The sequence below is a fragment of the Myotis myotis genome, unplaced genomic scaffold (assembly GCF_014108235.1).
Source record: "Myotis myotis isolate mMyoMyo1 unplaced genomic scaffold, mMyoMyo1.p scaffold_m19_p_15, whole genome shotgun sequence".
Classification (NCBI taxonomy): domain Eukaryota; kingdom Metazoa; phylum Chordata; class Mammalia; order Chiroptera; family Vespertilionidae; genus Myotis; species Myotis myotis.
Genome location: NW_023416319.1, coordinates 16,763,581 through 16,789,274, shown reverse-complemented (window position 1 = coordinate 16,789,274; position 25,694 = coordinate 16,763,581). Strand labels below are relative to the sequence as shown.

At 40.4% G+C, this 25,694-nt stretch overlaps 1 protein-coding gene and 1 pseudogene across 6 annotated transcripts in view; one reads left to right on the top strand and one right to left on the bottom strand.

Annotated features, from left to right (window-relative positions):
* The window catches only part of ARMH3 (armadillo like helical domain containing 3), a 158,424-nt gene that overhangs the window by 17,268 nt on the left and 115,462 nt on the right, over positions 1-25,694 (bottom strand). For all 6 annotated transcript variants that reach the window (XM_036336210.1, XM_036336211.1, XM_036336213.1 and 3 more), the window contains one exon: positions 9,847-9,925. In XM_036336210.1, the coding sequence (XP_036192103.1) occupies positions 9,847-9,925 (79 nt within the window). The remainder of the gene's footprint in view (positions 1-9,846; positions 9,926-25,694) is intronic.
* On the top strand, positions 20,114-20,692 carry LOC118669818 (annotated as a pseudogene).

Below are 25,694 nucleotides of genomic sequence, written 5' to 3'. Positions count from 1 at the left end.
TGGAAGGAAAGAGGTGGCTAAAATCAAATGGAAGAAGGAAGTCCTACCAGTATATTCTCATCTAATAACTGGGGTATAGGATCTTTCTTAGGTTAAGAAAGCAAGGATTATTATCTCCTGTAACCTCTTGAAAAGCTGACAACTACTGGAATTCCTACAGCTCCAACACTATTTTTCCTATGCACTGCCAATGATGCTTCACTGGCAATGAAGCCTGACTGAAGAAGACCAGAAGTTTATGCGATGGGCATTTCAAAATTCGTACTTAGTTGGAGAAAATGCTGACAGTGGCAGAGAAGAAGAATAAGCTGTGCTCTTCACCAGTGATCTCAGATTCATCTAGCTTGGCTTTGGGACATTAATTTTGAGAGTCTTCATTTTGCCTTTTTAAAAAAACAAAATGAAACTACTACTTTAAAAACTATTAAAATTCAGTGTGTAAAATTTTACATTCTGACTCACATAAATATATTATCTATTAAAAGAAATAAAAACTTAAAAAAATCACCATGCTCCTTTGCTGTGTAGAAAAGTTGTATTTCTCATTAGTGACCTTCCTGATATGCTTAGCTGGAATAAGGAGACTTCTCTCACTTGTATTATAAAGTTATCATACTGTGCCAGGAGCCTCTACTTAGGCATTTCTGCTTAAACTGGCAGCAAACTCTCCAGGCTCCTGTGTTCAGTGCTTTTTCCCTCAACTGAAAGGGTCCTTCCCAAACCAGGACCTTTCCCAACCTTCAGGAATGAGCCCTATTATTTTCACTCTTCCTGTTTCTCCATCCACTTTCCTATCCCTAGCTAGCCTCTTCCTTCAGATTAACTGACAAGATCGAGGTTGTCAAACATGCCTCAATCTAGGGAAACTAAAGAAAAAAACAAACAAATGGGACTACATCAAACGATAAAGATTTTTGTACAATAGAGAAAACCATCAACAAAATGAAAGGACAACCCACTGAATGGGAGAACATACTTGCTGATACATCTGATAAGATGTATAAAATTTATAAAGAACTCATACAACTCAACACCAAAACATACAAATAACCCAATTAAAAAATGGGCAAAAGACCTGATTAGAAACTTCTCCAAAGAGGACATACAGATGGCCAATAGAAATATGAAAAGATGCTCAATGTCACTAATCATTAGAGAAATGCAAATTAAAATGACAATGAGATAAATCTACAAACAAAAGTACTGGTGAGGATGTGGAGAAAAGGGAACCCTTGTGCACTGTTAGTGGAAATGCAGGTTGGTGCAGCCACTGTGGAAAGTAGTATGGACTTATCTCAAAAATTAAAAATGGAACTGCCTTGCCCTGGCTCAGCTGGTTGGAGCTTTGTCCCAAACACCAAAAGGGTTGCAGATTTGATTCCTGGTCAGAGCACATACCTAGGTTGTGAGTTTGGGGAGCATATGGAAGGCAACTGACTGATGTTTTTCTCTCTCTCTCCTTTCCTCTCTGTCTAAAAATCAATAAACATATTCTTGGGTGAGGATTTAAAAAATTATCCCTCTGCCTGATTCTGTGTCTTTCTTGCTTTAGTGAATCCAGTAAACAAACAATTCACATCAAACTTTTTTTTCTATCAAACAGGTCAAGTGAAATGCCAGAATCCAAACAAAGTCAACGGAAGGTATAGTCAGACAGCCAAAGCTTGTGTCACATGCTCACATTCAGTAGGAGTTACCACCACAACCATCACTCAGGGTTATAGAGAGGCAGTGTAAAAATGTACACTGTTGTAGCAAAACAGGATACCAAGTACAGGAAATGGAATTATGGCTACAGTGGGAGTCTGAAATCTCAGCTCTCCAGCATGTCTCTGCCAAGGCTGTCTTGAATGGCTGTTAAGACCCTGTTCTAGGCTGAGAAATCATCACAGGGGCTCTCAGAATGGGCTACTCAGAGGCCTCAATTGCCTGGGGTAGAACTTTATATAGGTGGCTCCCCTGGGGAAAGTGAAGTATACCCACCTCCTGCTCAGAAAGCCTTAACTCACAGTTTTATAGGCCCTTTCTCCCAGTCTTCCTCAGCCACCAGGGAGCTGGCCAATGCACACTTGGCCTGTGGAGTTGAGTGTTTAATTTTCAAGCATAGCTAGAGCCACTTGGCTTCACGTTGGCAGCCATGGTGGAAGCATTCACACACAACGCTACAGAACAGCCCCCTTCCCACCACTCACCCCCTCATATTCTAGTTGTTAAACATTTACTAGCACACCAAGGGCCAACAACTCTGAAGCTGAAGTATTAGGCTCCATTTTCCTCATAAGCCTTGAAGCTCTTAGGATATTTCTCCAAGATCTTTCTGGGCTTTCTCTTAGATGTTCCCGAGTAATGGGTGCCACCCAGGGCCCCTAACAACGTTTGCCCCACAAACTAGGGCTCTTCTTATCTCATTCCTCTCTGGGAAGATAAAGCTGGGTTTCATTAGGATTTGTAAACACAGCAGTTACAGTGGCTCTTATCTTAGGACTAGGAGAAAATAAAAAAGGTTTAGAAAGACAACTAAAAGATGGAAACAATACTTAGCTTCCAATGCAACCTTCACTCATTCAGCTGGGAAGCATTTTTTGTCTATTTCCCTAATTTACTTTAACATGCTCCCCAAAATGAATGATACTCTGCTTTGTCATAAAACTTTTGAAGATATCTTTTGTAATGTACAACATTATACAGGCCTCCTCTGAATCTAATATTCAAAGCTCTAGTGAAAGTGGAGACTTAAAGAGATAATGGGAGGTGAAACTCCATAAAATTCCTAATATAGAAAACTTGGGAATCTGGGTACAGTATCCTATGGTCCTTGACATATGGGGTATCTGCAGACTACCTTCTGATCATCCCAGAAAATTCCTAAGTATGTATGTAGAGAAATTTTTAGCAGGCCACTTGGTTGAAAGGAACACCAGCTTCAAGATAGATTTAACTACTCTTAGAAACAGAAAGTAGAATGGTGGTTGCCAAAGGTGAGAGATGGGGAGTAGGGGGAGGAGTTGTTCAATGAATAGAGTTGCACTTTTGTGAGATGGAAAGGTTCTAGACAGCCCTAGCCGGTTTGGCTCAGTGGACAGAGCATTGGTTTGTGGACTGAGGGGTCCCAGGTTCAATTCCCGTCAAGGGCACATGCTCAGGTTGTGGGCTTGATCCCAGTAGGGGGCATGCAGGAGGCAGCCGATCAATGATTCTCTCTCATCATTGATTTTTCTCTCTCTCTCTCTCTCCCATCCCCTTCCTCTCTGAAATCAACAAACATACATATTTTTAAAAAGTCCTAGACAGAAAATGCACAACAATGTGCTTATATTAATATTATTATATTGTACACTTAAAAATAGTTAATATGGTAAATTTTATGTGATTTTTAATAAAAATTAAAATAAAAAAGAGATAGGCTTGCCCATTAGGTCTTATCACATGCCTAGCATTGAGGCTGGCTCATACTAGGCCCTTGATGAACGCCTGCAAATTGAATGAAAGGCAGTGCAATTAGGACAGGGATGAGAGTCAGTGCATTAGGGCTTATAGAAGCTGTGATACTGTAAATGACTGAATTGTATTCCTAAATCACCCAGCGTCTGGGTACCCTGGGACCTAAGGGTAAGACTTACAGAAACTCTCAGACTCTTCGTTCTTTCTGTCCTTTTTAGGTCCCTGACTTTGAGTACGTTTTATAATCTATGCCTCTCTATTTATCCAATACCTATTCCTCTTCTTTCAAGACCCAACTCAAATCTTCTCCCCTCTATATGGCCTTTCCTGACTACCACAATTTGCAGAGATATTTCTGTAACCTGAACTCACAGATCTTACTACTAGGACCGGTCAGCTACTGACAATAAGTTGCCTTAAGCCATCTCTTGCACTTATTCCATCCTTTGGGAACAAAGGCCCTTTATCATACTTCAGTATCCCTCAAATGCCTAGCACAATCTGAAGCACACAACAGATACTAAAAGCTAAAATACTGACCCTGAATGAAGGCTAAAGAAAGCAAGAGTAGGCCAATCATTTACTTGCTTTCCAATGGGATATTTCAAAGGAATAAAATTGGTCATGAATGTGACTGAAAGCTTAAGGATTAAGATACTCAGAGAAGGCTTTAACTTGAATCTTAAATTGCCACTAAGTACTCTAGATATTCAGGGCTCTAAAGAATCTTCTGTAAAGTTCTGCTATGAAGCCTTCTCTTGCCCATAAGGAAATTAGAAGTGATACAAATCAATATGTTATACCATTTGTAAATCAAAACAAATAGTGAATAGCCTAAAAGGAGCTCAAGATCCGCAATGGGCATTTTCAAAGATCTAAGGGCTTTTGGGGCAAGGAATGTATGAGATAGCATTCAAGGCAGCCTGAGTGTCAAAGACTGGTTGAGAATTTTAAGAAAGATGGACCCTCTTCAAGAAAAAAAAAAAAGGACATACAAATAATTTTAAACACAATTTCACGGTGTACAGTAATTCTCTAAAGCCTATTTTTGGACCTTAGGTTAAGAACCTGTGAAAATTTCATGACAGACCTCTTAAGTGTGGACTCATTTCTAATATGGTCTAGCTAGCCAATAATAATAAAATACTTTTCCTAATTTGAAATATAAGAATAAAGGAGAGGGAGGAGTATATAAGAATTTAGGGTAGGCCAGGTAGGGAGGAGAACCCCTTGAAGAGCTCTTTTATTTCAACATAGTTCTATAAAGGGAGCACTGCATCATCTGCTGGAGGCTAAGACCAACAAGTAGTTAACATATAAATGCGAGAAGTCCCTCAGAAGGCTGATGGACTCTGATATTCAGCAAGGGCTGAGAATCAGCATTGTATTACCCTGCTGCTGGCTGATAATCCTTTACTGTTAACCAAACCTTACCATTGATGTCTGTTTGCTTTGCTAAAGGGAAAATGTATATTCTAGTAAATAAAAAGCTATCAGTCCAGAGATTCAGAGAGCCTCTCCACTCGAGAGTAGGTCTCCTTCTGGCTCCCCCAATAATTTCTAAGTTTATATTTCTTATCTAGTGTATCTGTTTGTGTGCAGCCCCTTCTCCAGATCCTGAATCCTCGCTGCAAAAGGTTGAGGCATCATCAAAACAAGATGTCCTCAAAGCATCCAAACCCAAGACTTAGCCTGGGGTCAAGAGTTTCTCTTAAATACTTTCCATCTACATTTATTTAGTACAGAAAAAGGGTCACATTTATGAAACACAGGTTGGTGACTCAGCTATCCTCCTAGGAGAATGAAAATCAGGGTGTAGGCCACTAGTGGGAGGAGAAGCATATCAAATGATTCTCCAGCTAAGGACAGGTCCTTACCAACAAGCCATACTGGGGAGAGAAAGCAGCTAAATCTCAGCTGAGGATGGGCAAGGAGCCTGAAGGGCAATTTTTACAAGATGTACTAGAGATAAACAAAGCCAGTAGGAAACAAACTGGGAGTAGTTTCACAGTTCTTGGAAAAACAAGCTGCATCTTCTCCATAATCTTGATTCATAGAAATATGTGAAATACAAAATAGCCAAATACCCTTATCGAACACCATACAAATATTAACTTAAAATGGATCAAAGACTTAAATGTAAGAGCTAAAACTATGTAACTCTTATATGAAAACATAGGAGAAAAGCTTCATGACATTGCATTTGGCAATGATTTCTTAGATATGACATCAAAAGGACAGGCAACAGGTCAGCCGGTTTGGCTCAGTGGTTGGGCATCATCTATGAACCAGGAGTTCACGGTTTGATTCCCAGTCAGGGCACATGCTGGGGTTGCCGTTTTGATCCTCAGTAGGAAGTATGCAGGAGGCAGCTGATCAATGATTCTCTATCATCACTGATGTTTCTCTCTCTCTCTCTTTCTCTCTCTCCCTTTTGTTCTGAAATCAATTAAAAAAGGGCAGGCAACAAAAGAATAGAGAAGTAGGATGCATAAAAATTAAAGTTTTGTGCATCAAGGGACACTGTCAACATAGTAAAAAGGCAACTCACAGAATGGGAGAAAATATTTGCAAATCACATATCTGAAGAGGAATTAATATCCAGAATATAGAAAGAACTCCTAGAACTCAATAACAAAAAACCCAAACAACCCAATTAAAAAATGGGCAAAAGGCTTGAATAGACATTGTCCAAAGAAGATAGGCAAATGACCAATAAGCACATGAAAAGACACTCAATTTTAATAATGATTAGGAAAATGCAAATCAAAACCACAATGAGCTACCACTTCACATCCATTAGGATGGCTAAATAATTATAAAAACAAACAAACAACAGAAAGCAAGTGTTGACGAGAATGTAGAGAAATTGGGGTGTAAAATGGTACAACCACTATGGAAAATAGTACGGTGGTTTCTCAAAAACTTAAGCAGAATTACCATCTGATCCAGCAATTTAAATTCTTGATATATATACAAAAGAACTGCAAGCAGGAACTCAAATAGCTATTTACACATCAATGTTCATAGCAACATTCTTTAAATATCCAAAAGGTGCAAACAATCTAAATTTCCACTGATGGGTAAATGAATAAACAAAATGTACTCTCACTCTACACACACACACACACACACACACACACACACACACACAAATGCAATATTATTCAGTTTTGAAGAGGAATTAAATTCTGGCACATGCTTCAACATGGTTGAACCTTGAAGACATTATGCAAAGTGAAATAAGCCAGACACAAATGACAAATATTGCATGATTCCACTTATATGAGCCACCTAGAATAATCAAATACACAAATACAGAAAGTAAAACGTGGTTACTAGGGGCTGGGGAGGGGGAGGAGAAATGGAGAGTTACTGTTTAATGGATATAGGATTTCAGGTCGGGAGATGAATAGTGGTGATGGTCCACAATATGTGAATGTACTTAATGCCATTGAACTGTATACTAAAAATGGTTAAAATGGTAAATTTACATATATTTTATCATGCATAAAAAAGGAGTTAAGATGAACAAGCTTCACAATCAACTTCAGACAAATATGACACCTGTGTATACAATATAAAAATGCATGCAGTTTATTACATTAGAAAATGGACAACCATTCAGTTATGCTGAGGGTATTAACTGATTAAAGAGTTTTGCCCTCTATGAAGCCAATAAGAATTAACAGAAAAATGTCATCTATCTTCTGGATAACTAAAAAACAACAACACAAAATAAAAACATGTGAGAGAATGGACTTTGTTTAATAAGCAATAATGGATTTACAAGCATCACTTCGCAATGCCTCAAACAGAGGCTGGAATGTGTCTGGGGGTTATCAAGCTCAAAAACTCACAAATCTGTCAGAAAAAAATGGCAGGCTGGGCAGGCAGATCTAACAAAGAGTCATCTCTTGTCTGCTATCTTACTAGGTGCTATAGATTCCAGTTAACTCCTATTTATGGTCTTCAGGTTTTATTTTAGGAGTCCTTTAGAATCTATTTGGGGATTAAGTTCTTGATTTTTTCTTTCTACTTAGTTTGCTGCTAACAACTGCAGGTCCCTACTGCATCTCAAAGCCAGCTTTTTGGGAAGCTGTGAATACACTTAACATTTAAGTGATGTTAGCTTTAATGTTCATAAGTGAAGAGAGAGAAGTGCTCCAACACATGTTGGAGATTAACAAGGCAGTCAAATACTTTGAATCTGATAGTGCTGAGAATAAAATCAAGTGTACCCTAACCTGTCATGTAGTGCCCTTCAAAGTCAGTTAGGGAAGAGAAGCAACAACTATTTTGAGAGCAGTTTTGCAAAGGGTCCCAGAATAGTATCACCCTTCCCTCATTTCCCAAGTGAAAAGGATTGGTAAAGAGGTAATGAGTGTACAAAAACTCCATGAGAATAAGAACACTTAAATCACTCACCACTGATCCCCAATACCCAGCGCCATACATTGTATACAGCAGGCCTGTAATTATTTATTGACTAAATAAACCGTTGAGAGCTGTTATCCCTTCCCCATTCTCAAACAGAACTATCTACTCTCCTCCATAGAAATTGCCTCATCGCTGGTTGTAGACTCTTTTTGAGAGGCACTTTCATCACTTCATTTAACTTTGAAAGAAGTTGGAGGAGGGTGAGGACATGTGCTTACTAATCATCCTTTTCCAGATTGCCTCATGCACCAGAATGGATTTTTATTATTGGTCTGTGGCTGTTACTGCTGTAGAAAGATTTCAGCCTGACCTTCCCAAGCTACTGGGGGATGAACACTGCACATGGCTGACGGAGAAAAAAATCTTCCTTTTTTAAAAAAAAAAAAAAAAGCTTTTAGACTAACCAGAGCTCACTGTGGTAGGAAAGTCACCCTTTCTCTCACTGAACAAAATTCAAGATGTATTCTTTTGTATAAAAATGGTATATAGTAAAACCAATCTGAATTGGTCCATCAGGAAAAAGGTAGCATCTTGAAGTACCTTACAGACAGCAGTGGTATCAAAGAACAGGATTCTTGCCCCACAGGCAGAATAGAAAAAAAAGAAAATGAAGCCATTTATAAAGGCAGTTTAAATAACAGGATGGATTCTCACTGGTGGCCTCATGAAAGAGAACAAATATGTCACAGGGAACAACTGATATACTAATAGACTCTTATCCATCTGGCTGAGGAAAGAGCCACTGGTTGGAATACTGAGAAGCTTGTCTGTTGGGAAAAAGGCTTGCTGGGTGCCTCACTGGAATAGCTGAAAAGCTTTTAGGAACGCTGGAACACATGGTCACACTGTAGCTGGCTAGTCCAGCTAGCAAGAGGTTCAAAGAAGGGTTACACTGGTGCACTGGCAAAAAAAAAGCAGAGCAGAGCATATGTGGGCTTTTAAAAATTGGCTTAGAGCCTATATACTGGTACCTGGACTCTCACCTCATGCATACCCTGGCCCTCCAACTTAAGAATAAAGTGAGAAGGAAGGGAGATTGTGTGATTAGGATGTTTCATTTTGTGCTTTTAAAAATAGGACTCGCCTGGACGGTATGGCTCAGTGGTTGAGTGTCAACATATAAAGCAGGAGATCACAGTTCAATTCTGGCCAGGGCATATGCCCGGGTTGTGGGTTCGATCCCCAGTGTGGGGCTTGCAAGTGGCATCTAATCAATTATTCTCTCTCATCATTGATGTTTCTGTCTCTCATTCCCTCTCCCTTCCCCTCTGAAATCAACAAAAATATATTTTTTTAAAAAAGAAAGGACTCAAGAGTCTCATTCTGAAACCAAGTTCAAGCCCCACCATGAGCTAAAGTTCCATCTCTACTTTTATATAATGCAGAGCCGAGGGCCGGCACTTTGGGAGATGGGGAAATCAGGCCAGACTCTAGGAAAACAAACACACAATGCTATCTGAATCTCCAATCAGTCCATACCATAGAAAAATCTACTCAGAAATAATTGTTCAAGCCATATAGAACTCAATTACTAAAGAAATCTGCCCCAATGAAGGGTCACGTTTTAACAAGCCAAACAGCATCAAATTAAGCTGAACTCAGGGTTTTTCTAATTGGCAGTTTCATCCATTTCTAAGTTTTCATTTCTTATTTTCAAAAATCAAAATGACTCTCTGCCTAAAATAAAAAGAAAAGAAATGCCTTATCACCCACTCTAAAATAAGAATTCTTCAAATTTTCACCTACAGATCTTATATATAATTTAACAAACCTCTCATATGGCACAAAAGCTGAAGCCATTACTATTTAAAGTACTATCAACAAATCACTTACTAATTCCTCTTAACAGTCTAGCTCTTGCCACTCCCACTAGCTCAGTCACAGAATCCCTCTGCCATTAGAGAGAGGGCAACTACTTGATCCTAGCCCCCAAGCAGGGTCACTCTGGGGAAAGTAGTAGCTTACCTGCTCCTCAGACAGTTGGGATATATGATTCACAGCAGCATAGGATTCAATTTTGGGGTTAAAGTGGTTGATGATGGCTCTGAAACAAAGAATTAACATTAATATAGCACCAGATGGAAAGAAGAAGAAATGAGTTAAAAACAAGTATTGCGTACTCTCTGGTTTAGAGTGCAAAAGCATGGGAATGATTGTCAGAGGGTAATTGTCTCCTTACTGAACATGAGATCATATGAGGGTGAACTGATAACTCTGAAGGGGGAAGGGTTTAATAATTTATTAGAGACAATAGAATTAAGCATCTCTGCTTTGCAAATGAACTAGAGAAAACCTCACAACCAAACAAAAAACAAAACCAAGCATCCTTCAGACAAGAAACAGGACCCAGCGGGCTGTCCACTAGGGGGCCCTGGTGTTTTTCAGTCAGGATGAAAAGTACTTGGCTCTGCTCTGAGGAGCTCCAAGGGGAGAACAGGGCACTCTGGACCTACATGTACCCTAAATGCAGCCTCTGAAGAAGTTGAGCTTTATCAAAGCCTAGAATCAATCTTCATACTTGTTAGTTAATATTTCAAATCAAAATTTTATTTCCAGCTATTGAAACCAAAATCTGAGTGTCACTTTCAAATACTCCCTTCTCCTTTACTTCCTCACATTCAAGGTCACCAAGTCTTATCAAATCTACCTCTTAAAAATCTCTGAAATCTGAAATAAATAAATTTCTCTGAAACCAATGCCTTAGTATAGGTCCTTATTTCTTGTCTGGTATAGCAGAAAAATCACAGGTTTTAGATAAGAGTTTAGTATGAGTCCATATTCATATAAAAATGATTAAATAAGTTGGGAGAAGAGACAAATCTTTCTAACAGAACAATTTAGAATAATATGTGTAGATACTCTCCTCTTTAGGAGGTGGAGTTTAGCTCCCATTTCCACTGAGGGTAGGCTAGACTTAGTGACTTATTTCCAAAGAATAGAGTAGCAAAAGGGAAAAATAGTAACTTTACAGTAAAATATTCTGGAGACCACCACCTTAACCAAGAGATGAAGGTGAACATCACCAGTAATATCATGTATTGTCAAGTAATCCCTGGTATGATCTAATGAGAAGGGAACTTCACTTCTTTTTGTGTACTTTTTAGAACTCAGACCTTCAGTCTAATCACAAGACAAACATGAGACAAACAGACTGGAGCAGACTGTCAAGGTCATAAAGAATAGAGAAACTGTCAAAGACTAGAGGACATTTGGGAGACATTACAAATAAATGCAATGTAATACCCTAAAATGTCTCCTGGAGCAGGAGGAGGACATTAATGAATAAACTGTGAAATCCAAATAAAATATGAAGTTTAATTAATAGTAATGTATCAATGCCAGTTTCTTAGTGTTACTAGTAAATATACCGTGGTAATGTAAGATGGGGAAACTACGTTGAGGGGCATTTCTTCCATAATCCTTAAAATTATTCCAAAATAAAGTTTATTAAAATGTGTATGTGGCCCTGGCCAGAGTTGCTCAGTGGTTAGAGTGCAGGCATGTGCACTGAAGGGTCACGGGTTCAGTTCCCAGTCAAGGACACATACCTGGGTTACAGGTTTAATCCTCACCTAGTTGGGATGCATGCTGGAAGCAACCAATCGATGTGTCTTTCTCACAGCCGTGGTTTTTTTCTCTCTCTTTCTCTCCCCCACCCTCCCTTCCATTCTCTCTAAAGAAAATCAATGGAGCCCTAGTCGGTTTGGCTCAGCTAGACCAAAGAGTCCCGGGTTCAATTCCGGTTAAGGGCACATGCCCACGTTGTGGGCTTGATTCCCAGTAGGGGGCGTGCAGGAGGCAGTTGATCAATGATTCTCATCATTGATATTTCTTTCTCTCTCCCTCTCCCTTCCTCTCTGAAATCAGTAAAAATATATATATATTTTTAAAGAAAATCAATGGAAAAAATATCCTCGGATGAGAACAAAACAAAACAAACAAATATTTGTGTGTATGACAGCGTAATAGAAATCAATGTTTTCTTTTCATGTAACTTATTGATTGTAAAGAATTACAGAACCATTGAATCTAATACAGGTAAAAAAATATAAACCAGAGATTTTACAAAAACATGGTCTGGAATCCTACTTTGACCACTTATGATTCGAATGATTTTAGGGAAGCTATATCTCTCATTAGAGGGAAAAATGTGGGAACAATAATACCTATCTTAGCACTTAGCACAGTACCTAGGAATAGTACATTGTAGGCGTACAATAAATGTTTGTTGAAAGAGTGACTAAATCTTAGAGGATTCTTACAACACTTATATAATAAAGCAACATCAAACACCTAGCACAATGTCTGGCACACAGCTGGTGCTCAGTAAATATTCAATGAATGAATAAATTAAATAAGACAGAAATGGGTCAGAGTCCTATGCTTTATGCTGCAGGGCATGAATGCTCATATTGTTTGGCGGAGGATATGACAAATTTGCCACTCTGGGAATTTATATTTGGAATGAAGATAAAATCAACCTCCAACCTGCCCTGTGACATTCTCATTCCAGAGCTTCAAATCTCAGCAGGTGATTAAGGTCTCCCACCAGACAAACTGAGGGACTGTTTAGGAACCTGAGAGATGTGGAACAGCCTAAATCCAGTTAGTAATCTCTAACTCAATACCCACAAAGGGCACTTGAGTATATGTCTCTGCTCTACTTTTCTTGCTGTTTTTTTAGGGTTGTTACCTGAAAAATCTGAGTACTAATCTGATCTACTGGAGATGCCAGGTGCAGGGCACTAGGTTTAGGAGATAAGAAAAATAACCTGACACTGACTGTTTTTCCTGCCAGCCTCTTTAGGAAGGAATTTGAGAGCGGGATTAGGAGTTTCATACTGTTGAAATAGAAATATGTTCTGAGATAACAAAGAGATGACAAACAATGAAACCAGGCTAAGTCAGCCCAACTGAATGACACAGGCCTTGACTGAAATACTAAGCTTCTCCTTCTCTAGGAAGTTTGGAGGCTACCAGGGCTCATCTGGGTTGTGATTCCATACTGCCGCCACCTGGCAATGGCCCTAGACTGGGACTTAAGCCTGACTAGCTCTCAGCGGAAGAAAGATGAAGCACCAGATTTATGGATGAAAGAAGCATTTTTTTTTTTTTTTTTTTTTTTTTAAGGCTTTCCTTCCCACTGATATTATTTCCAAAAGGATTTACTACCATCTCTTCTGAAGATTGTGTGGGCTAAGGGGTAGAAAGAAGAGGAAATTTGGGTAGGGAATAAATCATTAAACAGACCCATATGGAAAGATTAAGGCTTCCCTTTGATAAAGGTGACAAGACAATCTAATAGGAAAACAATAGTTTTTTTTCAAGAAATGGTGCTGGGATATTGGATATCTATATGCAAAAAAATAAAGTTAGATCCCTACCTCACACCATATACAAAATTAACTCAATGTGGATCACAGATCTAAATGTAAGATCTAAAAACTATAAAATTCTTAGAAGAACACATGAGAATAAATTTTTACAAACCTGGGTTAGGCAATGATTTCTTGGATAGGATACCAAAAGCACAAGTGACAAAGAAAAAGTAGGTCAAGTTAAAAAATGTTTGTGCTGCAAATGGTATCATCAAGGAAGTGAAAAGAAAACCCAGAGAATGGGAAACAATATGTGGGCATCATATAGCTGATAAAGAACCCCAATGAGATACCACTTCACACCTGCTGGGATGGCAATAATATAAAAGACAGTAACAAGTGTTGGTAAGGACATGGAGAACTCTCATACATTGCTGGTGGGACTGTAAAATGGTACAGCTATTTTGGAAAATGATTTGGCAGTTCCTCAAATATTAATAAATAGAGTTACCATATGACTCAGAAATTCTACTCTTAGGTATATACCCAAAATAATGAAAACATTAAGGCTACAGAGAGCCATGGCCGGATAGGTCAGTTGGTTAGAGCACTGTCCAGATATACCAAGGTTGTGGGCTCGATTCCTGGTCAGGGCACATAAAAAAATCAACTAATGAATGCATAAAAAGTCAAACAACAAATCGATGTTTCTCTCTCTCGCTCAAATCAATTTTTTAAAAACATTATGTCTAGACAAAAACCTGTACACAAATGTTCATAGTAGCATAATTTGTAATAGCCAAAAAGTAGAAATAACCCAAATGTCCATGAATGGATAACTGAAGAATGGGTAAACTGAAGAAAGGATAAACAAAATGTGGTATGGCTACAATCGATTATTCAGCTATAAAAAGGAATGAAGTACTGATAAATGCTACAACATGGATGGGCCTTGAGAATATTAAATGAAAGAGGCCAGACACAAAAGGCCACATATTGTATGATTCCATTTATAGAAAAGGTCCAGAATAGATAAATTATTATATATAGAGAAAGCATATTAGTGGTTGCCTGAGGCTAAAGGGAGGATTAGAGGAATAATAAAGATTGACTGCTAATGGGTATAGAGTAATTTGGGGGGGGGGAGATAAAATATTCTAAAATTAGATTGTGGCGATGGTTATACAATAAGTTGTACATGTTAAATGGGTGAATTATAACATATATGAATAAAGTTGTTTAAAAAAAAAACAACTAAGGCCTCTGCCTCCAGCAGTTCTTGAGAAAGCTGCTTTCTCCAGCAACCAATTCTGCTAGAATTTACAGGTCCCGGAGTGTTTCACTTACCAAGATGACTTTCCTAGAGCCTGCATCTGTTAGCAATGCTGGTGGCAGGAGGAAAAGAAACTCATTGGGCCAGTGACTATTTTATAAATTACAGCAGATAGAGTTTAAGGAGCTTCTGCAGAAACCTCTGTGTGTACCACGAAAGGAGCAGTAATGTGGGTGAGACTGGCAGTGGAAACCACATGTTTAGGGAGGATCAACCCTGTCTGGAGATAAGAAAAGGTCAATTCCTGGTAATATGTGTGATATCTTTAGATTAAAAGGTTTGCATTTGGCAAATGATATCAACTTTTGGCTGTTGAAAAAAGAACTCCTTGGAATAAAAAAATTAGGTGTAGATTGGTGCAGGAGAAGGAAGGTTATTTTTAACACTCTTACCACTTTTTTTTTTTTTTTTAGGAAATGGCTGAAGCTGCCCACATTACTCAGAGTCATCCCATCCATCCAGGACTATGAAGAGGGTTTAAAGAAATAAGGTCTGACTGTCCAACATATGAGGGAAGGTGGAGGAGAAGGGGGGCGGGGGGTAAGAGATCAACCAAAGGACTTGTATGCATGCATATGTGCATAACCAATGGACACAGACAGGGCGGGAGGGGGGCGTGGAGGCTGGAGGGGAGGGGGGAGGGCATGTGCTGGGGGGTGGGGGCAGGTGGGGAGAGGTCAATGGGGGGGAAAGGAGACTTGTGTAATACTTTAAACAATAAAGGTTTTAAATAAAAATTAAGAAAAGGAAAAAGAAATAAGGCCCAAGGAAAGGGAAAGGAATCTGGAGGTAGAACTTGGTGGACAAAGGGAATATAATTTTTAACCAAACTTCCAGCTTTTCTCAAAATGGAACTAAGTGCTCCATGTTAGCAAGAACCAAATTTATTTTGCTCACCAATATATTCCCAGGCCTTTAGCAAAATGCCTGGCATACTGGCAGATTCGATTTTTAAAACTGAATGAATGAAAGTCTGAGAAGGTTTCTGTCCAGTCTCACCACTAACAAGGAGCTCCATGATCACCAGTTATTCTCCAAAAGTATGAAAATAGCAGTAAAAATGTTTTATCCCTATCCTGGGAGAAAAGGTGGCTCAGACAGGAACAGCTGTCCTCCAAAGAAGAAACAAAAGTTGTCACTAAAGACAATAAAGGCTTCTCGTCTTCAATCATACCAGGAGGCCAGAGAAAAGCTTTCTGGCATTTCCTATTAATCTAAGGAGCTTCTGAAAGTAAGCCTAAATTTCTGTTTATTTGGGAGAGCAGTGGGGGAGTGTGTTACACTCTGGTATGTGACCTAGTGCAGCCGAATTAGACAGTCCCAAAGGGGAAAGAGAAAAGAAACAGACAATGGCACAGTCAAGGGTATTTCAAAAGCCAGCCTCCATGAGGGATGACTCTGCACCCAAAGCACCTTTAAGGGCAAGAATCTGGGCCACCCTCCAAGCAACTGTCAATTTCTGAGTGCTGAAGACAGGGGTCACTTATACAAACTGAAGCAAAATGAAGTGGACAGATGGAACAGCAAGGCTGAGCTGGGGATTTCTTGGTCCATTTTTAACTTATTCTCTCTGACTCATGGCTCTGCAAAGCAGCTTTCTTTTCCCTAGTGCTGGATGGATGATGGCTGAGACACAAGTTAATGTCCAACTTACCCAAAAAATGCGTGGAAATGTTACCTTAACAATGTAGGCAATGTAGCTTAAGAGAAAATGTGGACTCTTCCTCATATCCAATGTGAATCAAAACAAATCCTCCAAAGATGCAATTTCTCAAAATACCACCTATCTCCTACAGACAGGAGGAACATCTAAGGGTCTTTCATGAAACATTAAATAATGTTTCATCCAGGAGCCCAGAACATGGTGATCATTTCCTGACTGAGATAGCTGAAGGAAGCAGGCTGTCTCTGAAAGCTGCTATGTAAATCCTTCAGAAAGAAAGGGCAAAAAGTGACCTGGCAAAGTGGCTCAGTTAGTTGGAGCATCATCCTGTAACCAAAAGGTTGCAGGTTCAATTCCTGGTCAGGGTGCATATAGAAGGCAACTGATCCATGTTTCTCTCTCTCCCCCATCCCCCCCCCCCCCCGCCCCGCTTCTCTCTAAAATGAATAAACATATCTTCAGGTGAAAATTTTAAAAAAATATTACTTTTTTAAAAAGGAGAAAAACAGGCAAAGGTTGTTTATAGGAAAAGATTTTATAGCTCTTATTCCAAGGGAGGAAACATAATTAGTATACTTAACTTGGTACATACTGGGAAGATTCTTCAATGTTTCACCCTAAAATTATTCCTATAAGGCTACCAGATTTACATTAAAGAGATTATGAATAAATACCTAAATTCTGATAAAAATAAATCTGGATCTCAAGCCTCAAACTCCTAAGAGCTATAATCCTGTATTTTTAAATACTTGCTAAACACGTACAACTGGATGTCATGCTTTTGTTTACATGGTCTTCTTCACATGAAATGCTTTTTTCCCCATCACTAAAAAGACTAAGTCTTATTTTCCCTTGAAGACCCAGTTAAAATACCATTGCTTCCCTGAACATGGTATATATATATATATATAGCAAGGCTTTAGTTTAGAGGCAAAATTGGGCTTAGTCCACTTCTAGGCTGTGTCACCACAGGCAAGAGAAGAATCTCTCTGAATACCAGTTTCTTCGTCTAGTTCAGTGGTCGGCAAACTGCGGCTTGGCAAACCGCAGCTCGCGAGCCACACGCGGCTCTTTAGCCCCTTGAGTGTGGCTCTTCCATGGGCCACAAAGTTTCAATCGCACTGTACGTGCACACCCGCACGTGGTATTTTGTGGAAGAGCCACACTCAAGGGGCCAAAGGGCTGCATTGGGCTTGCAAGCCGCGGTTTGCCGACCACGGGTCTAGTTGGATTTCCTTTCCAAAGCTTTTCCTCTGTTTTCCTATATTTATACCATCTAACATGAGCTAAAGGGAACTTCCCTCCAACCCCCACGCAGCTTCCCTTTTCCTAGACCCAAAAGAGCAGCCCAGTGTGATATACTACAGAGTGTATTCTCAGATATCTGGAGCTAAAGACAAGAAAACCATCATATTCATAATTGCTTCTACCTGGGAAACCTTCAAACATACAGCTAAAAGATTGGCTTTGGAGAAGGGGTGAAGGTATGATTAACTGGTATGTAACAGTGTTTAAAATGGTTTATCTGAGGTTGAGTTACTTAATTTCAAACTAACATTTCTTTTCATCTTCAGAACTGCCTCATATACTCCCATTTCATGCAGTAATAAGCTTTCTTCTTCATGGAGTCAATGAATCTTCAGCCCATCCAATTCAACAACAATAACAAAAAAAGCAATTTCCCTTGACGCCTGTTAACAGCAGTGCATTACAAGCCTCAGAGATTCTGCTAATTAACATTAAACAAAATAAAACCTCAAATAAGAATTACCTTCTAACCTTTTCACTTTGAAACTATCTACTCAAAACTTCAGTGACTGACCTGTTAAGGTTATTCCTCTAACTTATTCCCTATGTACCAAGTCTTAACCCTTTCATGCCAAGTAACCCCTTCCTTATATGGCAGTTCCTGTGGCCATTCTTTTTAGGACCAGAGACACAAAAATAGAACCTTACTATAGAAGCCATTTTGACAACAATCAGGAAGAATGAGCTACTGGCCAGTATATCTAGTTGCTTGCTTTACCCAATGATCCAACTATGTAAATTGGCCCAATTACTAAAGAGAACTTGATTTATTTGTGTACACAAACTTATTGGTCGAAGGGAGAACAAAGAATATATATCATTGACTGCAACATAGTAACCCTCATATTTTAACCTGGAGAATGAATGATATGAATCAGCATTCCTCTTAATTTCTAGGTGAGAAATACATATGTCACACCAGGTAAGTTATTTACCTATTGGGTGACATTTTCATCCAGGCACTGCATTGGACAAATGAAGGCTTAAAATTCATTAAGTGAAGCAAAACAGGAAAGAGTTAATGTATGTGAAATGTACATGCACACAGCCTGAGGGGCAGTTGCCTCATTTTCTGGAGCTGTGTGCATGATTATACATTTTGGCAGTTGGAGCTTTCTACTTTGATGCATGACTTTGTCCAATGCAGGTTTCCACCTCATCACCTGCTGGAAATTGGGCAATTGGTTATAGCTACTTTGCTTGAAAAATGAGCTAATTTCTAGTTACAGTGGCCCCAAACCATAGATTTAAGCCAAGTAAGAGGCCATTGGCTTTACACTTTGGCTAAATTATTTCCTCTAGCACTGCCATAAGAAAATAATGAAATTCCTTCCTGCTTTAGATACCAACCTGACATTTTTTCATTGTTTACATAATCAGAATGAATGTAAAATGAACCACAGGAGTTGAAGGGACCACAAGTCAAATGGACCATCTACATTTCCATAAAAGATATTACTTAATTTGTTCCCCTTAGAAATGTCTACTTTTTATTAAAAGTATGTCTCAATAAATGAAGAGAGGCTCCAAAATTTTCCTAGGGGTAAAATTTACCCCTAGACAAGATTAACCTATCCCTGGCCCTGGCTGGGTAACCCAGTTGGTTAGACTGTCGCCATAATACACCAAGGTTGCAGGTTTGATTCCTGGTCAGGGCACATACAAAAATCAACCACTGAGTACATGAATGGGTGGAAAACAAATCTCTCTCTCTCTCTCTCTCTCTCTCGCTCTCGCTCATAAAGAAAGATTAGCCTATCCCTGCTCAGAACCCATTATTCTGTGCTTCAGCTTCCCTTAATTTGTCTCTAGTGGCAAAGCAGGAGTTGGTGGCACAGTTCCAGGGAGTATAGAATGCAAACCTTTGATAGCTTTTGCAATTAGATTGGCCCTGGATTTCCTATCTCCAGAAGCAAGGCCCCTCTAAACTCTCAGATATACCTAATGAATATAAAGGAATAAAGTGTGCCATGTGAAAATGTCTATTAGATTTTCTGTCCCCCTTCAGGACACAAGAAAATCCTAATACATACGTGGGAAGACTTCTCAGGCAGTAGAAAGTAGCTCAAAACCCCAAAAAGTAATCTAATTTTAATTAATGGTGAACACTGCAATCCCCTGAATGTGACTCAAAAACTTTTTAAAAACTGGCATGAGCCAAGAACCTGAAATATATTAACTACATCTCATTCCCATGAGCCCAATTAATCAATTTATTATAAAACATTTAACTTTGAGCAAAAGGGCAAAAAAAAAAAAATTAGCAGTTGGCTTACTTAGACTTCTTTTTTTGATCATTTCAAAAACAGAGGGAAAGCCCTGGTTGGTGTTGCTCCATGGTTAGAGCGCCAGCCCATGCATCAAAGGGTCATGGGCTCGATTCCTGGGCTCGATTCCTGGTTAAGGTATGTACCTGGGTTACCAGTTCGATCCCTGGTCCTGGTCAGGGCTTGTGCAGGAGGCAACCAATCGATGGGTCTCTCTCACATCAATGTTTTTCTCTCACATTGATGTTTCTCTCTCTCTCTCTCCCACCCTTCCACTCTCTCTGAAACACACACACACACCCCTTTTCCTATTCCCCAAAGTGGCCATAGATGACCTCTGAAAATGATTCCCTACTCACTAGACCCAGAAAACCCCACGGAATCATGCATATAAGAGGCTCAAACTTTGTGTTCACTTGAAGAACACTTGTGAAACTGCCTGGACCATCAAGGGCATGCAGATTCTAAAAGACACCAAGTATCTGAAGGATGTCATTTTAAAGAAGCAGTGTGTGTCATTCCGTCGTTACAATGGTGGAATTGGTAGGTGTGCCCAGGCGAAACAGTGGGGCTGGACACAGGGTCGGTGGCCCAAAAAGAGTGCTGCGTTTTTGCTGCACATGCTTAAAAATGCCGAGAGCAATGCTGAACTTAAGGGTTTAGATGTAGACTCTCTGGTCATTGAGCATATTCAGGTGAACAAAACTCCCAAGATGCAGTGTAGAATCTACAAAGCCCATGGAAGGATTAACCCATACATGAGCTCTCCCTGCCACACTGAGATGATCCTCACTGAAAAGGAGCAGATTGTTCCTAAACCAGAAGAGGAGGTTGCACAGAAGAAAAAGATATCCCAGAAGAAACTGAAGAAACAAAAACTTATGGCCCAGGAGTAAATTCAGCATAAAATAAATCTAAAAAATAAAAATAAAATAAATCCTTGGGTGAAGATTAACAAAAAAGTTTAAAAAGAGGGAAATTATTTTAGTAGATCATATGCTAGACTAGAGAGAGAGGGAAATTGTCTATGGATCCCATACTAGTTAGAGAACAAAGGTACATGAATCCCAAACTAATCAGAAGAGCTGTGCATATACCTCAGTGGTAGCAAGGGAGGAATGGGATCCCATGCGGACAAAGGAGGGAAGAGGCTGTCAATATTTCTGAGTGGTCTAGTGCGGGCATATGGACACACACTAGACAGGAGTGGTCCTAATGTTCCTGCACAGCCGAGGGGGGATGGCAGACAAATGGATCACATACCAGTTTTTAAGTACTCCAAGTAAAGAATGAAATTAAAAGACATGGAAAGAGGTTTATGCTCTATCCCAAGGGTACCTTTTGGAACTCCTCAGGAAAGGCAATTAGTGAGTCTGCCAAAGTAATTAAGCAAGCGAACATTTACCATAAAGCCCACATCAGTTAAGTGAACAGAGATGAATCTTATTACAGTGCACTGTCAGCTCTGAGCCTGCAGGTACTAACCACTGAGATGTGGCGTTACTCGGCCCTCTCTGCTCGCTCACCCATCATGACGGAGAGCTTCACCCTTCTTGTCAGCTCTAAAAGAACAGGCTGCTTTCACCTGCTCTGGCAGTGACTTATGTTGCCTTCAGAGAGGCCTTAGCACCAGTGTTTTTTTTGTAAGAAGCCTGGCTATAAATATTGAGGGAAGAGGTGTGGTTGGCTAGAGAAAGGAGCCTTGAGAGATAGAGAGGCAGAGATATGGGAGAAAGCAGGGGAACTGCATAGAAGTTTGATTAGTTAGGTAAGAAAAATGGGATAGGTTAGTAGGTCAAGAAGTAAATGAAGCCCGGGCTGGCATGGGTAAGTGGTTAGAGCATCAGCCTGAGCACTGAAGGGTTGTGAGTTCAATTCCCAGTCAAGGGCATCTCTCCCACATCAATGTTCCCCTCTCTCTCTCTCTCCCCCCGCACTCCCACTCCCTCTAAAAATCAATAGAAAAGTTATCCTCAGGTGAGGATTAACAAAAAAATAAAGAAAGAAAGGAATGAAGCCCTGCCTGGTCTCATAGCACATGCATAGCAGTGACTGGAACACTGCCTATATACTGAAGGGTTTCGGGTTTGATACTAGTTAGGGCATGTATGGGAGGCAACCAATAGATCTCTCTCTCTCTCTCTCTCTTTTTCTCTCTCTCTCTCTCCCTCCCCCCCTTCCTCTCACTAAACATATCCTCAGATGAGGATTAAAAATAAATAAACAAACAAACAAAACAGTAAGCATTGCTTTAAAAAAAAGATAATTTTTTTAAAAAAGGTAAATGAAAAATAAATAAGCTGCTCAAAGTACTGGACCATTCTGCTTGGGTGAAGTTGATAGTATCTCACTCACTGGATAGGGGAAAAGTTAAAATTTCACTGCAATATATTTTTTCTACAGGAAAAAAAATACTACTGAGGCATGTTGCTTTTCCAATGTTATTGACAGCCTCAATATCAGCTTATTAATGAGTTAGCTCCAAAGCAAAAGGTTAGATTTTTCTCAACAACCTAATCCGTATCTATTATTGAACAAAATGCACTATTTGCTAGTGAAATGGATATTTATCAATTATCCTAAGATTTACAAATGGCACCTGGAACAACTTTTGGCCCTATTTATTTCTGAAAATAATTATGAGAGACAAAATGGAAGTCCAAAACTGACAAAATGGTAGCCTACTAAGTCAGGATACTCACAAGAGGAAGACTGCAAGAATACCTGTTGAGACAAATTTAAAATCATACAACATTAGGGAACCAAGATGGCGGCGTAAGGTACAGACCTGTGTGTGCTGCCTCCCACAACAACATTGAAAATACCAACTATAAGACAAAACAGCTATCATTCAGAACCATGGGAAAGCTGGCCCAGTGGAAGTTCTACAACTGGAAGGGAAGAAAGAAGAGCACTAAGACTGAGTAGGATATGCAGAGGCGCCAAGAACAGAGGTATGGAGTCGTGCACCAGGCGGGCTGCGACTGGATGCGCGGTTTTTTTCAATCAAAAGGGGTTACAAACTCTCGAATCCACTGAGCTTGTTTGGGGCGGGATTCTGAGGTCCCAGACCCCTACGGGGAGAGGCGGGATGGCCTTGCAGTAGGTCGGAAAGCGAGGGCGGCTTTCTCGCGGAGCTGCTTGCCGGCACTCAGGGACGCAGAGATGCGGAGTCACGGAGAGACAAGGAGTCATGAAGATGCCATTGCTGTTTGCTCCTCCCTGGTGATTCCCTGAGACCCTGCCCTACTCAATTTACATCACTGCCCAAGCTGTGCCAGTGGCACAAAAGGAACCACCTGCGCTTTTGTAGCTTAACCCAACAAACTGCAGATTTCAACTCCTCGCACCCCTAAGGGACACACTCAAGAAACAGAATCAGGTTCGGAGGAAGCCGGAACCGGACCGGCTGGGCCGGCAACATGGAATCGCTGTACCAGCAAATGCACAAACAGGTCCACCAGATCCAGTCTCACATGGGACGCTGGGAGACGGCAGACAAGCAGTCTGTGCACTTAGTAGAAAACGAAATCCAAGCAAGCATACCAGATATTCAGCCAGCAAGAACGCCTGGAGATTTTGTCCAGCAAGGAGCCGCCCAACAAAAGACAGAATACCAAACTTCGTGTTGACCAGTTAAAGTATGATGTCCAGTACCTGCAGACTGCTTTCAGAAACTTCCAACATCGGCGATACGCAAGGGAGCGGCCCCTGTGAGGCTGAGACAGTCCCTGTGAGGCTGAAACGGCCCCTGTGAGGCTGAGACGTCCCTGGGAGACTGAGACGGTCCCTGTGAGGCTGAGACGGTCCCTGTGAGGCTGAGAAGGTCCCTGTGAGGATGAGACGGCCCCTGTGAGGCTGCGACGGCCCCTGTGAGGCTGAGACGGTCCCTGTGTGGCCGAACACAGGGACACGTCGCAGATGGAAATAGCTACATTTTCCATGTGTTTGACCAGGCAACAAAAAGTGTACACTTATGGATGAGGACAGTGGGGGATAAGGGCAGAGGGTGGGGTGGGAATTGGGTGGAGGGGAACTATGGGGGGAAAAAGGGGAAACAACTGTAATAACCTGAACAATAAAGATTTATTTTAAAAAATCATACAACATTAAAAAAACTCATCACAGGCCATGTGTCTATCACTCAGAGGAGCAGGTAAGAGTAGACAGGTAGGTAGGTAGGTAAGGCCCCTGTGTTCAGAAACCAATAAATCTCTACCTCATTATAGAAAGGAGATCCTGAAGACATTGCTGGGAGATAGACATGATCAGCCAATTGAAGAAATGACATGGAATGGCTTGTGACTGAAATTGATGGAAGTCTCATAGCACATGCACATGCAGGCACCCATACATTTGAGCTTCCCTCTAGGCCTAGAACAAGAGCACACAAAGAGCTGTGGTAGAAAATGACTTGCAACCCTACTTTCTACCACAGTGCTTTGTTTGCAACAGGCCTGCAATTTCCTTACATTCAAAGGCAGTGAGAGGTGGGAAATGGTGGGGAGACTAGATGACTACTATTCAAAACCAAGCAGAGCTGCCCAGGAGAGGACTTAATTGGAGGATAAATTTGGGGACTGATTTTTTGACAGCACCTCCAATAATAGCTAGTAAAGCAGGGGATAAGAGCCAGCTCCAAACATTCATCATAATAGTGCAACAAGATGAACGTCTTTGGAGGAGAGCCTATGAGATTCTGGAGTAAGAAAATGAAGCCCATGTGGAGGGTGAGGCAGTTGGCTCTGGCAGATTGTCCCTGTGGGAGGCTGGGTAGCATTGTTTTATACTCACGAAGAAGTTATTAGTTGCTTTCTCTTCAATATACCAGAAATAGTGGTAAGTTTTTCCCTTCCTGAAAAGGTGACACTGTCCAAAGGAGAAATTTGGTTTTACAGTGATTACAGAATTTTGTACTATATGCACCATTTTAGAAGGATAATTTCTATATTTTCTCCTCCTCCCTTACTCTGCAAATTGACTGCTTTCTCCACTTGATCTTAGCCATAAGGCCGAGAAGTGATGACAGCTTTCTTATGCAGTGAAGGAACAATCGTACCTAGAAGAAAGTTCTATGGTTTCTGAACCTAAGGTTTTGCTAGTATAGCCACTGACTCTTGATAGTTCAATTTGTTTGACAAACATTTGAATATTTACTATGTGCAGGTACTATGCTAGGAAATGGAGGAGGCAAATTAAATTTGATTCCAATTAGCAAGGAATATAGACTTTAATGGAAAAGACACACCATAGACAATTTCATTATGATGTGGTAAGGGCCAAATGGTATCATGGGAGCACGAGGAGGAGGCGGGTATAGCCCAACCTGGGGGTTTAAGAAAGGCATCCTGAAGGAGATAGTGCTTGAGTAAAATCTTATTTTAAAGCTTTCCCAGCTAACGAGTAGCAGGATACCTTTGTGAAAGCCACAAGCCTGTCGGGGTTCTATTTGCACCTTTTTGCTCAGTACTGACTCAAAGATGCTCATGGAGTTAGGCTATGGCAGGGTTCTGTGCCTCCTTTCACCTAAAACGAAATGTAAACACACAGCAGCTACCTAAGCTGAAGGCAGGCTTTTCAGTCTTATGGGAATGATGGATCTCAGCGGTGCTGTGCCCGCCCTGCCCTCCACAGTGTGTCAGTCTCGTGGCAGCTGTTCCACTTAAAGCCTTGAGTCTCTGATCTCCACCAAACCACACTGAAGAGAATAAATGGCTCTGCTTTGCAGCTGCCTGTTAATTATAACAGTTTCCTTGGTCCTCTTTTGGCTTATAAAACAATAATATGCATTTGGGAAGTCCTCAGTAAGAAATACATAAGAGAACTTTACTTCATAAAGAGCCTGAAAAAACTCCTACTGCCAACAGCACTAAGGCATCCAAACACCTAAAACCATAGCATGTGAAACAGCATCAGAACACACA